This window comes from Pygocentrus nattereri, chromosome 1 (genome assembly GCF_015220715.1).
Source record: "Pygocentrus nattereri isolate fPygNat1 chromosome 1, fPygNat1.pri, whole genome shotgun sequence".
NCBI lineage: Eukaryota > Metazoa > Chordata > Actinopteri > Characiformes > Serrasalmidae > Pygocentrus > Pygocentrus nattereri.
In genome coordinates this window covers 25,133,314-25,147,990 of record NC_051211.1, presented here as the reverse complement: position 1 = coordinate 25,147,990, position 14,677 = coordinate 25,133,314, and the positions used below count along the sequence as shown (strand labels likewise).

The 14,677-nt window shown below is 41.8% G+C and overlaps 1 protein-coding gene across 4 annotated transcripts in view; it reads left to right on the top strand.

The window, feature by feature from the left end:
• LOC108433744 (POU domain, class 2, transcription factor 2) overlaps nucleotides 1-14,677 on the top strand; it is a 47,450-nt gene that overhangs the window by 21,237 nt on the left and 11,536 nt on the right. For 3 of the 4 annotated variants that reach the window (XM_037546693.1, XM_017708502.2, XM_017708501.2), the window contains exons 2-4: nucleotides 12,229-12,297; nucleotides 12,970-13,004; nucleotides 13,622-13,678. In XM_037546693.1, the coding sequence (XP_037402590.1) occupies nucleotides 12,229-12,297; nucleotides 12,970-13,004; nucleotides 13,622-13,678 (161 nt within the window). The remainder of the gene's footprint in view (nucleotides 1-12,228; nucleotides 12,298-12,969; nucleotides 13,005-13,621; nucleotides 13,679-14,677) is intronic. The other variant, XM_037546659.1, reaches the window with a different exon arrangement.

Genomic DNA, 14,677 nt, shown 5'->3' with positions numbered 1-14,677 from the left:
CTCTCACTCTCTCTCTCTGTCTGTCTCTCTCTTTTTCTCTCACTCTCTCTATATGCCACTCAGCAAACACCTCACTATCCTGGCAGCGGCATGCACCCAGCATGACCACAGCCTTGCAATCAAGAGACAACACTTATGTGGTTTTATACACACACACACACACAAACACAAACAGGTACATACTCCCATACTCACGCATCCCTTGACCTTTTGATATTTAAAACTTGAAAAGCTATGACTCTTCCACGCAGGTTATAGCATGTCTGGCAGGTGTGCTAATAAAGATTTTGCTATATTTATAAAAAATAAAAAAATTCAAATTTTACATCATCTGTGTTATGCATCACATGAAAATGAATGTAGGTACAGTCAAGCAGCCACATAGCATGAGCTCAGACATTTAGTTTGAGTTTTCAAACTAAACTCTGCTCGTTTGAGTGGAAAAAGGCCTAATTCATTTTTCAGTTTCCAGTGCTCTTAGCGCTATGCTGCAGCCTTGATTAAGGCTTTGCTATATTGTAGGTGCATAAATCTCTGTTCCATAACAGAATTTGGGTGAAATTCATTATTTTTGTATGAACTGTTATAACGGTCAGGTCTGTATTAGATTTGTGCTCTCAAATTTGTCAAATGGGTATAGGCCTTTCTTTGCAGTTAATAGAGGTCTCCCTTTCTTGGTGTAAATAAATAATTGATAGGACACATTTATCATGAGTTTACACCTGTTCTCTGAGACTAAATTATATATATATATATATATATATATATATATATATATATATATATATATATACACACACACTGACACGTCACTTTTCTTTTCTGAAAGTGAAGAAATAATATACAGTTTTATTTTCACATTTGTATTTTCAGATTTTTTCATGGTATTTCACAAGGATTTCACCACACAAAATATAAATTATTCTAACTTTCAAGCTTTCTGAAAGGAATAAAGTTTGGTTCATTTCTTTTACATATTTACTCAGTGAAGTGTTCAAAGACAACTTGCAGCCCTCAGTATTGCACACAGTAGCAGTGCAGCACACACAAATACACACCTCCATTTTTCTGTCCTCTGTGAAATTACTGTGCTTGACGACCTTATAGCCGACAATGTAGCAACGAAGAGCGAGTGTGAGCGATGTACGGATAGATGGATGGATGGATAAAGGAGAGAGGGGGGTTTATATGTGTCATTTGGTGAGTGAACATAAGTGGCTCTGAGGCAGTCAGAGGGGCAGCTGTTGGACAGAGGTAAAAATAGACAGAAAAGTGTCTGCCTTTTCTTTCTTCTTTTTTTTTTTTTAATTTTTTGTACTGGCAGAGTTGCAGTCAGCATCAGAGTGCAAGCGGCCCTGAGCTCCATGTTGAGTGAATGGCGGCACAGAGCGAGGTTTTATTAAACAACAGAATTAGAGCAGGACAGGATGGTTGAGCAAGGGTGAAAAACCTCGCCCAGGGGCACAAGCAGAGGGCAGGGGGGCATTTCATCCCTCCATCTATCTATCCGTCCTTCCCTCCATCTCACCCTTGCTGTTTCCCTCAGGGAAACTATCAAGCTGACCCCCCTTCTTATCCCCAAATTCAGCATCGAGCTCATCCTCTCCGTTATACGCGAGCTGGTCCTCCACTAACCTTTGATAAAAATGCCCACCAAAAGCCCCTGTCCTGGCTAACAAACCAGAGGAAGAAGTGGAAAAGAACATTTGACCTCTCCCTTTTTTTATTGTGACTGAATGGAAACACTAATGCTTCTCTGCAAATTTATGTTCCACCAGTTGCCGAATATTCATTGACTACAGTGCAATGAAAGAGAGGGACAAAATTTGAAGAGAGAAAGGTGGACAAAAGGGAGAAGACGGACAGGGTTCTGAGTGAAGGAGCTGTTATGTGTGTATTTAATTCATTCATGCTCGAAAACAAGTAAAGGCCGTTAGGTAAATAAAGCGCAGCACTTGCTTGTTGCCTCTTGACTTGAAAAAAAGATAGAATTGAATCTCAGTGTGGATAACAGGAAAGGAGAGTCGGCGCTGCAAAAGTGCCTCCAACATGCATGGGTCTGAGTTGCCCGTGTGAGGGGCCCCGATCGATACCAACTCGGAGCAATAAAGCTTTCTCCCTGTCATCTCCACAGAATACAAAGCAGAATGGGGAAGAGGGAGGGAGGGAGGGATAGAGGGGTGGGGGGGGGCGAGAAAGGGGTGAAAAGCTGTTCCGCTAGCCAGACCAATTTCCTAACCTCCCCCCCCACCACCACCACCTTTTCTACCCTCCAAATCTTACAACGTTCACTACCACCTTTTCTCTTTCTTTCCTTGGCCTTTTCTCTCCCTCCCTCTCTGTCTCTCTCTCAGCCTCCTTACAATTTGGCATGAGCCGAGGTGTCGTGCATGTAAGTATATTATTGATAGTGTTTGAATAAATAAACTTAATATTTCATTGCAGCATTTTTTTTCTGTGGAAGTAGTTGGATGGAGAGATAGTGGACAAGAGCCAGGGATGTGAGGGTTGAAGACAAGGGGATGAGGAGAAGCAGGAGTGGGGTTGAGGTGATGGCCTTAGAGGATGGGGGGAGGGAGGAAAGGTATTAGTGAGAGAGAGAGAGAGAGAGAGAGAGAGAGAGAGAGAGAGAGATGAGAGATGGATGTCCCAGTGACTGAGAGAAGAAGGGGTGCTGGAAGAGGGGAATATTTAAGGACAGGAAAAGAAAGACAAGTGTGTGTGTGTGTGTGTGTCTGTGTGTGTGTGTGTGTGTGTGTGTTGGGGGTGGGGGGTGGGGGGTATGGGGGGAGGTCAAATAAGCGTTCTCTTTAATTGAGAGCCAATTTAAGTCTGGTCCAATCGATAGAGCCATATAGCGAGCAATCTAGCAGCTCCCATAACACATACATCACAGCGCTTAGTTGCTTAGTAGACACTGTCATGGACAGACACTGTCTCTGGCCCTTGATGGGATTTGGAGACGTATTGGTTTCGCCCGACGCCTTTGGCCATTGAACTTGTTCTCACCGTACTTTGATGTGCGGCCGGCTCAGGATTCCCTGTTTGCCAACGAACAAGGGCCAAACTGCTAGCAGGTAGTGGCCATAATTATTCACTATGTATTAGATAGAGGCTGTCTCTCTCTTTGGTCTCTTTCTCTCTCTCAGCCCACTCCCTCCTCCCTCTCCCCCCTTCTCCTTTATTAGGAGGCAGCTGTGTAAGTCTTTGTTGCCCTCCCTGTCGTTCCCTCCTTTTATTATAAGATCACAATGCACCGTCACTCTTCTCCCTTGTTCCCTCTTTTCTCTCTCTCTCTCTTATTCTTCTTCCCTTTTCTCTTGAACACTTTAACCCTGTGTTCTTCTTGTTCCCCTCATCCCTTACCCTTACCTCTTCTCATCTCTTTTTTCCCTCTTCTCTCTCTGTCCTCTGAATCTTATTGGGGCCTTATGAAGGAAGGATGGAGAGATGGTGGCTGGACAAATGGATTGATGGAAGGAGGAAGGCAGCTAGCATTGCCCTCTCTGCCTGTTTTGTGTTGGTCCCTGGGGAGGGTTGTAATAATGGTAGCCATGTGGGGAGGGGGTGGAGGGGTGTGTGTGTGTGTGTGTGTGTGTGTGTGTGTGTATGTGTGTTGGGGGGAGCGATTATTGTCTTGTAGGGAGTCAGAAGTATCGATCGGCCCAGAAATATGTGGTGCGAGAAAGAGCTACTGTATCGGATATAATATACACTCCTGAGACGTGGGGCTTGCACTCTCTCTCTCTCTCTCTCTCTCTCTCTCTCTCTCACTCACACACACACACACACACACCCATACACTTATGTACAAATACAGAATGCCCACTGAGACATAAACACACAAATATGTACTTACAAATACTCTCTTCGAGAAGCAAGCGCATCCAGAGACATACATGTACAAACATGTGCACGTGTAACCAGCTAAAGGCACTGAACACACACACACACACACACACACACACTAAAGCATCAATGTACACACATCTGCAAAACAGATAAATACGCATACACAGCTTAAGTGAAGTTTCCACACAGGCAAAAGAATGATATAAAACAATGAAATAAATGAAGAACTATTTTTAGGCCTTTACGATTACATACAAACCCATCCATTAGTATACATATATGTATGCCTTGTTCACTTGTTTATTCCCCAATTTTACCAAGTAAATACAAAAATAAGCACTGTGTCCTTTACTGATACACTCCCCCATTGTTAAATTGATATATTTTTGTTTTGCTGTGTTTTTAGTCACATGTTGAAAGGACGAAAACTGTTTGTGGGTCAAAGTACACAAAACAACTTATTAATTATAGGAAACACCTGCCCTTAGGTTGATTGGACTATCACATGTATGCCCATACACACACACGTGTGTGTGTGTATATATATATATATATATATATATATATATATATATATATATATATAATACACACACACATACACATACACACACACACTCCTCTTTCACTGCTGTTGCTTAGCAACGCGGCTTGGTGCCCTATCAGCGAACAGTGCTGTCCGGTGATGTCATGACCGCTGCTGACCAGCACTGCTGCAGTGAGGGGAGAGAGAGAAGGGGGGGGGGGGGGGGGGTTGAATGAAGAGAGATGGGGTGAAAGAGTGAAAAACAACCAAAAAGAAAAGAAAAGAAGAGAAAAAAGAAAAGGAGGCAAAGAGATAATGAAAAAGAGAGAAACAGACCAGTGTTTCCTGTAAAGTTTTGTTCAGGTGTCAAATTCCAAAAATTGGCGTCATTTGCACAAAATGTTCAAGAAATCAGCAATGAAGTCTGTCAGCCACTTTTCTGGGGGAAAAAGTGTACTATATAAATGTTATTTACTCTATGTTCTGTGACAGAACAAGATGGTGAATATTGAACTTGACCATGACTCGGCCACATTCGCTGGGACATTTGGTAAGAGGGAGGGAACAAGAGAGGAAGCAAAAGAGAGAGGGAGGAACTCGGGGGGTCTAATTTTAAACCTGTACTCCTCCATTGTTCCGCTCCATTGTCTTTAAATCAGGTCAACAGCCAATAAGATTTAACAGCCCAACCCGCCTGCCTTCACCTCCCTTCTTAGAGAGGGGGAGCGAAGCGTGAACTTCACCTTTGGGAAGAGAGAGAGAGGGAGAGCGCAGTCGAAGTAGATGCGCATGAACCTTATGAACCGTGTTTAAAACACCTTTGCGGCAGTTGCAAATCTTAGCCTATTTGGGGGTGTTAACCACTGTTGATGGTCCACTTATACATGAGTTCAGATTTTTTTTTTTTTATTCGCAAAAACCTCATTTTTAAATCAGTGTTTAGAGCTAAAGATATTTTTTTGTAAAAATGAATGCATAAAAATATATACATCATTATAAATCAATAATACCTTAATACAGATCATTAAAAATAAACATTATCACTGACATAGCAAAATCTCTTTTTTCATTTTTATTCTTAACATGGGAAAATAGCAGCTGCCATTTACACTGTGTGAACATTTTATAACGAATGGGCCAACAGATGGACTATCCAAAAATCCAAAATAACTTTGAATAAACTCCTGCTATATTATCATTAGACACTAACACTAATAACTTTTTCCTCCTGTGAAGTTACCACTTTGAAGGTATGTGACAGCAAGGAGATTTTTATATACAAAGAGTTTTGTTCCACAATTCTGTATATCCGTTTGTAACAAGATGAGGCTTGAAAAGAATAGCAGCTGGTTTATAACACACTTTTAATACATTTCTGTTTCATTAATGAAGATGGCATTAATCAGAACACTGCACTGATGGTTCTTGTTTATGTAAAACCACTCCCAGCAATCTATATCATGAAGTAATGAAAAGCAAAAATTGTTGTTTAATGCTTTTTGAAAAAAATATATATATAAAGAGAGAGAAACATCTTAGAATTATTCATGGATATATGCACAATTTTTAAATTCCAGAGCTTTAGCATGAACCTGTTATCCATCACTTTAACTATCGGGAAAAAATTCTACATAGAATATTTTTTTCCAGTTACACCCTATGTATATCTGCAGTGTAACTTAACATAAGACGCTCTTGTCTTGCCTTCTGCATCCCCCCCCTCCTTCAGCTTAAGAGTAGACGAAGAATCCCTTGGCTGGCCTCTCCGGAGGTCAGAGGGCTGGGCCGTTTTTTTGGGGGGGTGGGGGTTGATGCAGGATGGTTTCAGTGGGCTAGCGTTGGACTGACCTCTGATCCCAGCACACGTCGCCCTGCACCCCTCTTTTCTTGTCCCTAACACACACACTCATACACACCCACGCGCCGTCTGTCACAGACATGACAGGCGTTGCTGAGGAGGTTATGAGGGTACAAAAGGGAGGAGGGTCTCCCAAAATCTGCTAAACTCCTGACTGTGACCCAGTGTCACACACACACACACAAATCCTAGGTCTTTGTCACTTTGCAAGCACCCCAAAGACAGATCTATCATGAAGTTGAGTGGGTGCAGGGCTTAAGCTGTTGGCTGGGCTTGTTTGTGAGTGTATACACGGTGGTCTTTTTTTCCTTTTTTTCTGTTGGTTCTATTGCACTTTTTAGATAAATATCAGTATTAACTCATAATTAGTTACAGACTCTGGCCAACACTAGCAGTGCACTTTTGGCCTCATTCATGAACTGACTGATTGATTTTCTATCAGTCTTGCATGGTGAGGCTGCCACCATGTGGCCAGGGCACGCTGTTGCAGTTTCCTTTTCATGAGTTGTAATGGCACGCTATGCGAGAGCTGTGGAAAAGGGAGGAGGGTGAAGTAAAGGAAGCACGAGAGTGACAGAGACTTGTTTTTCATTCGAGTGATGAGCACTTTCCAGCCACCCCAGCACTTTCCAGTGATGACTCTCTCTCTCTCTCTCTGTCTCTTTTTCTTGGTGGCTAGGTTGTTCTCTCTGTCTGTCCTTTTCGCACTCTTCAACACATTAAACCACATTTCTAGCCCCCATACCAGCAGACCGCAAGACCCCTTCTCCCCCTTAGTCTCGACTTTTCTCTTTTCTCACTTGTTCTCTTCTCACACGGCCAGTGTGAGTGAGGTGGAGGTGGTGGAGCGAAGGACAGAACTGCTTTTGAGTGTGGAGGGAGGAGGTGGCTGGGAGGAGGTTAGGAGAGAGTGACTGTGTGTGTGTGTGTATGTGTGTGTGTCTTGTTTATCATCAATCACTCTCATCTTTCTGACCTGCTGGCCTCACACAGATTCAGATTATGTATTCAGGTCTATTGATTTAGGCTAAAAAGTTCTCACCATTCAAAGCTGAACTACATCAAACAAATATTCATGTTGGATTTTGCATTCATTTGGTTAATTAGAACAACGGATGGCAAGACATTGCTCCACTGCTCCGTACAACATTGTTTGGAACGATTGTAAGAGTGAGTCCTTCTCTCCACGCTGACAAATTCACAACTTTGAAGCAGAAGACAAAGAACTGCAGTTTATTTATAAAATGGCGGCCATGGCAAAATGTCTGGATTCCAGGTGAGTGTGTTGCCCTCTCTCTCTCTCTCTCTCTCTCTCTCTCTCTCCCCTCCTCTCTCCCTTTCTCTCTAATGATCTCTCCTGAGGTAGGGTTTAGGGGTTAATTAGCTTTGCCGTTGGTAACGTACTCTGCTAATGAGAGAACATCAAAACCAGCTGGAGTAAGAGCAATAGTAATGAAATGTCAAGGCCAACTCTCCAGAGGAATGTGGGACACCACATAGTTTACTGTGTGTGTGTGTGTTTGTGTGTGTGTGTGTGTGTCCATCCATCTATCTGTCCACAAAATTTGTGTTCTAGGGCTCATACAGTGGTGTAGCTGCTATGAATTAATGATTGAATGTGGTCAGTGCATTTGTGCATGTCTGCTTTCAGAGGCACATAGGGTTGACATCATTTACTCCATATGTGAGAAGTTCTTGGAACTTCTGCTCTGAGTGGAGCAAACTCCTGCTGCCAATTTCCTCCACTGCTATGACATGCTAACACATCGACCTTGGAATCAGGCCATATGAGCGTATTCTTCTGGATGCACAATACTTATACTCATTAAGATTTACTTTTTAAGAAGAAACGTTTGTTTATTTAATCATTTTAAGTGCATTTTTTCTGTCATAGTTATCTCTTTTTAAGAAGACTGTGTATTTTAGTTATTTTAGGAAATCTATCGCAATGTGGTGCAAACGTTATAGGCACTGAAAAAAAATGTACTGCTGATTATCTGGATGGGCATCATGCATTTGTTTGCTCAGAAAATATTAGAATAAATACAAATAATATTAATTCAGTAAGTAGTGAATATATGTGTGTCAGTATGTTCACTTGACTTATTTTGGCCACGTTTTACACTCACTGATATATACTACCAGTGTAGTTATCTTCCAGTACCTGGTTTGGCTAATCAAGCCTATGTTAAGTTAAATCAGGCGCTGGATTTAACCAAATCTGTGCTGTGACTGGTAAAGTCTAGAACCAGCCTTTGTTCTTCTAACTCATTTACATCACATCACCTGCTTTTTTGAAAGCAAAAAATAACATGTTTACTGTGTTCATGTTGACTTGCATTTATTCTAGACATTTTATTTGCTAGTAGTTTTTAATCTTGCTTAGTAATATTTTAGTATTTTATTTGTATTTAGTTATGATTCAATTGTAGATGGAAAACATGATGAGATCTGCTAAGCTGTTTTACGACCTTGACGCCTGTAACAAAGTTTAGGTCCAGCCCTAATATTTAACTAAACTCAGCTTAATCTTAGTCATGCTTCCCTAAAGCAGTGTGTAGTTAATGATGTATATTTAGGAATATTTTATATAGGATATTTTAATGCATTTCGTGTGTGTGAGTCGTACAATTTAGGTTAAGTTGCAGTCTGGTTGACCTCTCTGTCTCTCTTCCCCACCAGCAGCACATGCAGGGTTCACCCAAAACGTTTGTCAACCTGCAAATAAAGAACCTCTTGTTTTGAGTCTTAGAAATTAAAGTAAGCATGAACAAGTCGTTGGATTGCTATATGGCTGACAAAACGTATGGGGTGAATCAACGGTTCTCTCTCTCTCTCTCTCTCTCACACACACACACACACACACACACACGAACCCACATACATGTGCTGGTGTGTGGAAGACCACAAGAAGCAGGAAGTTTGTACGTAACGTTACTGTGAGTCACTGCAGAGATATTTGTGGGTAAGAAAGTGACACTCATTCGTCTTCGCCATACGGTCGTATTACCTTCCACTATCTCATCGGTGTCTAATCTTTAACCTACAGAAAGAAAACCCATTCTCTGAAATCCACCATACACGGAGCAGGACTGTCTAAGGAGTGTCCAGAAATAAAAGGAGTATTATATGGATGTGATGTGTTTGTCGTTCAGCCTGCATGTCTTTAGTCATTAAATCCGCCTTGGCATGTTTGCACGTTTGGATAAACCTGCACTGTGGATATCATGAAAACAGTATTTCGCTGCCTGAAACGTCCCTGTTCATTTTCACAGACGGTGTTTTAAATATCATGTTTTTAAAAGAAGCCTTAAGACTCAGAGCAGCTCATTGCCTCAATCGCATCGACCAAAACACTCATTTTACGCCCAGATCATTTCTATTCATCCTCACGCGGCCTAACTACCTCTGTCTTCATGAAATGTGGGGCCTTTCGGCGTCGACGGGATTTTCCGCGCATCCGTGAATGTCTTTGCTGTCTTGAAATGCTTAAACACACAAAGCCGAAATCTGCTGGAAAGCCTGGTTGAATTTTGCGAGCTTGCTTTTTTTAATATCAGTGAGTAAGCCAGACGAAATTAGTAACGTGAAGTCGGTGGGTGGCGGAGGCTGCGAGTTTCAGTCAGCCTACGACAAAAACCTCGGTCGGAAAGTGAATCTGTCCGCTCAGCTTCGGCGGCCTGCGTGACTAAAGGAGTAGTCAGTGAACCGCTGAGAGGGGCAGAGGCGTTAGGGTTAGCGTTTGCTTTAGCGCATTCCCTCCGTTTTGGAGAAGGAGAGCGCAGCGCGACGATGCTGGACAGGGGCAGTAACAGTAACGGAGCCCGAGCGTCAGTCGCGCGCACGGGGTGAAGAGAAAAGACAGCAGCTCGCCTCGTTACGCGGAGGTCACTGATGGAGGAGTGTGCGGAGGAGATGTAGGCAGAACGTGGTGACATTACATCTACATTACATTTTACGAGAACAGCGACCAGATCCACGTGTCTGTCCCTTTCTGTCGTGATAACGAAGATTCCGTGACTTCTTCAGCGACCTATTTCAGGGCGTTTCCGCTGCTTTCCACTCGAATGCCTTTTTACGTCTGGAGAGTCAGACTGCGTTTTTGTCCACCCAGAAAGAAAGTTAATTTCTATTTGTCCAACCTAAGCATTAAAAATCATGTAGGCCTTTAGCAGCTCTTTAGTAAAGGCGAGGGATAAATACAGAGCCATGACAACTCAGAAACATTTGAATGCCTACACGGTTGTTTGCATGATTACAATATTCTTCTCCGAAACGGAAAATGTGTTGTATATGATTCTTTAAATAACCTTTTAAAGTGGGTTTGACATCGTTATAAATTCTAGATCCCTTTTTGCTTAGACATATCAAACGATTTATTGGTGTAACACATCCACAAGTTGTTTCAGTAATGTGCTCCAGTGCTAGTCCATATCTGTGAAATATAGGGAAATTTAATCTAAGCCTGTTTATGGCAAAATGGTCTCTAGTTGATTTGGGGTTATTTGAGGTAAGTGCAGATTTCAGGCTTTGATGGAACAAAAGAGGCTTGGAGTCCCTCTGTGGAAAACAAGGTGCACTTCTCTGCTAGATGAGACCCCTTTTCTCATTTTCTCTCAGTAGCTTGAGGTGTGTGTGTGCGTGTGTGTGTGTGTGTGTGTGTGTGTGTGTGTGTGCGTGTGTGTGTGTGTGTGTGTGTGTGTGTGTGTGTGTGTGTGTGTGTGTGTGTGTATAAAATGCAGGATGAGGCATGTCTCTCCATCAGAAAAGGTGTAGGAAATACAGGTGCCTCAGAAGGATGTTGAACAAGGGAAATTGGAGGGGAGAGAATGAACAGTCTCTTATATTACAAGTAATCTGTAATTGTTTGTGCATTAAACCTCTCCATTTCACAGGGAAGAACTATGTATATATATATATATATATAATTTGTATAATATAGAAGCTCAGTTATTTTTTGTTTGTGCCCCCCCCTCACATAAATCTCCCTCAGATGCGTGTGTGTGTTGCTTTTGGAACAAAACTCAGTGCTTAGTGCTTTTTCCTACTATAAATTGAACAATGCCAGCTTTTTACCTGTTACAGTGTTGATTTGTAGCACTTACTGTCAGCTGAAAATTTATGTGAAAACATATGTTAACGTTCCTTTAATGACTCCTGAATTTTGAAATTTGAGTTCTCTTTCCTTTACTTTCTCATTTTGTCTGTCTACTAGTTCTTTAAATCAGTCCCTAACTAAACTGAAATACAAGGGTGAGCTAATTCACTAAGTCACCTCAAATGAACAGCAGCTGGTCAGTGTCTGGCAATTAAGAAACATTTAGGACACTGGGGGTGTCCCAAATTCTATGATTATTTTAAAATCTCATATATTTGTCACAGCTAAGGAGAAAGTTCATCTATTAACAAATCTCCTCTCTCCTGCTACTATTTGGTAACCATCTCTTAATAGTACAGAGACGATTTGGTTTGCCCTTTTCATCAGCACAGCATTACATTTGTTCCATGTTTGTTTGGCACCGATTTGTTCTGGTGTGGGTGTGTGTTTCTTTTATTTTAACATGAGCAGTCCAGCGAGCCATTTTGCATTGTCAAAACCTTGTAACTTTTTTCAGTTTTTATTTTTTAACACTTAAAAAAAATCAGTCCTTTAAATTATATGAACATTTAATGTAGAATTTCAAACATTAAAATCTTTACTTTAGCATTGAGGTTAGCAATGTAAACAAGCATTCTGGAAATACTCGGCTTTGTTAAAACCGTGATTACATACTGTTTTTCTAGCCAAGTGTGAAAGGAAAAATACTGCCCACTGTCCTTGCTACTGTGTCTCTTCCTCATGCAGGGTCTCAGCATGATGCTGGTACTGTGTAGCGCAGTCGTGCTTGATGAGTGGACATTGAGCCTCGCTGCCATTTCCTGCAACAGTACAATGACACGGCCAAAGATTTCACATCAGATATTTTCTTTCTCGCTTTTGCTCTTTTCACAGTAGATATCAAGATGTCTAAAGCAGTTGAGGATGAGAAGACTGGGGCTGACTTTCCTGCAGACAGCACAGGTAAAATTAGTGTGTGTAGTGTGTGTGTGTGTGTGTGTGTGTGTGTGTGTGTTTGCTTCGTTGAAAACGTGTATGACAGTGAATTTGTGTGAATTCTGTGATTCATTATAACATGAGCATGTGTGGGGGAGAAGTAAGGCATACTGTGCACGTTTACTGATGGTGATTAATTTCTTCATGCAGTGTACTTGTAGGTGTGTGTGTGTGTGTGTGTGTGTGTGTGTGTGTGTGTGTGTGTGTGTGTGTGTGTGTGTTTGTGAATTGCTGATGGGATCCAGTTTTGTGACATTTCTCAAATTTTCCACTAAGCATGAATCAGATCCTCAGAACACTTTAGTCAGCTGGAGTCTCTGATTTTGCCACAATAAAGGCCAACGCACGTGTGTACACACACACACACACACACACACACACACACACACACACACAGCACATGCATTCACTCACTCTCACACACACCCAAACACACACACACACCTAAACACTCAGTCAACCCAGGTTAAACGCTCTGTGGTATTCCAGTAATGTGATGCCTCTGGCTAACCAGCTGACTCTTTGTTGATGTGAGGGCCGAAGCCTGAGGCACTGCTCTGACCTCATGTGTGTGCGTGTGTGTGTGTGCATGTGTGTGTGTGTGTGTGTGTGTGTGTTTGTGCGCGTGCTCTCTTACAGACTCCGAGAGGAACAGTCCTGAGGCTAGTGATCAGGTGTGTCATTTTTTTCCCTCTCCTAGATACCGCATGTTTCATTTTTCATTTTATCCTGACTTTGTACTGTCAATAAATAAGAAGCCATGTCTTAGTAACAAAGTGATATTATTGAAAGAAGCATGCATGGGCAGATGAGATGACTAAGTTATCAGTAATGTATTTTACAAAGTAATCAGTTTGGGTTGTAATTTATTTACATATAATTATGCTGATTTATGGGCAAGATTAATATTAAATAGATAGCAAAATATTTGCATATACATTTCTTTGTTCACCAAAACAGGAAGAATAAATCAGAATTTACTCTGTCGTAATTGTATGTTATGGTGATTTCACAACTTATGTTGTGATTTGTTCTTGTTCTTTTAGCGGTTAAATCATAATTGTAAATGGAATGCAGTGAATTGGGGCAGAAGGTCTGGGGATTTCTACTGACAGTCTATGATATCCACTTATCTATCAGAAATATTTGATTTTGCAAGCGTTCCACCAGTGTTCCGCAGATGCAGTTGGAAGGTTTTTGTGGTCGTATTTAGGCACGGTTACGTCTGTGGTATCATGCGAAATCTAACGCCTGCTGTGTGTTGGTCTTTTTTTTCCTCCTTTCCACTCAGACCCAGCCGATGAAAACGAGTCCATTCTGCCTCTCTCTGACCCCAAGCCACATAAAGGTGAGTGTGTTAGTGTGTTAGTGTGGGGTGTAGGTAGGTAGATGGGCCGTTTGCGTGGAGGTTTGTGAATTTGTTTTGGAACATGTGCGTTGGCCAGTGTGGGAATGTTTTTCTTTTGACGTGTGGGAACCCTCAGGTGAGTCTGTTTAAAGAGTCAGTAATATGCAAATAAGACTGAATGACTGTCTCATCATGACTGTTCCCCACCCAGATGTCTGACAAGATAGAGAGAGAGAGAGAGAGAGAGAGAGAGACAGAGAGCGAGAGAGAGAGAGAGAGAGAGAGACAGAGAGCGAGCGAGAGAGAGAGCGAGAGAGAGAGAGAGAGAGAGAGAGAGAGAGACAGAGAGCGAGAGAGAGAGAGAGAGAGAGACAGAGAGAGAGAGAGAGAGAGAGAGAGAGAGAGAGAGAGAGAGAGAGAGAGAGAGAGAGAGAGAGAGAGAGAGAGAGAATGAGTAAGTGAGTGTAAGGCAAAGAGTAAGAAGTGGTAAAGCATAGAGGAGAGTGAGACGGTTGAAGCTGGTGGATGTACAGTCACAGCCGCTGGAGTGCCTATTTGCATAGCATTAACTGCTTGGACAGGCCCTGCTGCTACCTCTTTGTAAACATCCGTGAGTATGTGATTGAATGAGTGAATTTGTGAGTGATGTGTCAATAAGAACTGTGAACTTCGTACTGTAGACAACTAAGTGGCTGAATTGGAAAGGTTTATTTAAATTTTGGTTAATTTGACAATATATCTTGTCATATTTCAGTCACATTTTAGCATAAAAGGGGCGCTAAGATGATATTTTATTGTTATCATGATACATTTTGTTTGCTTTTCTGAGCACATTGTGGATAACATCCATACTTAACACAGAACGATTACATGTTTTATTACAAAATGAGCATAATTAGTCCTGTTTAATTTAAAGTTTAGCGTGCTATGTCAAACATTAACCCCTAAAAAAGCCAGGGCCCACTGACGGGCCCAATGTTTTATTACACACTTCTATAA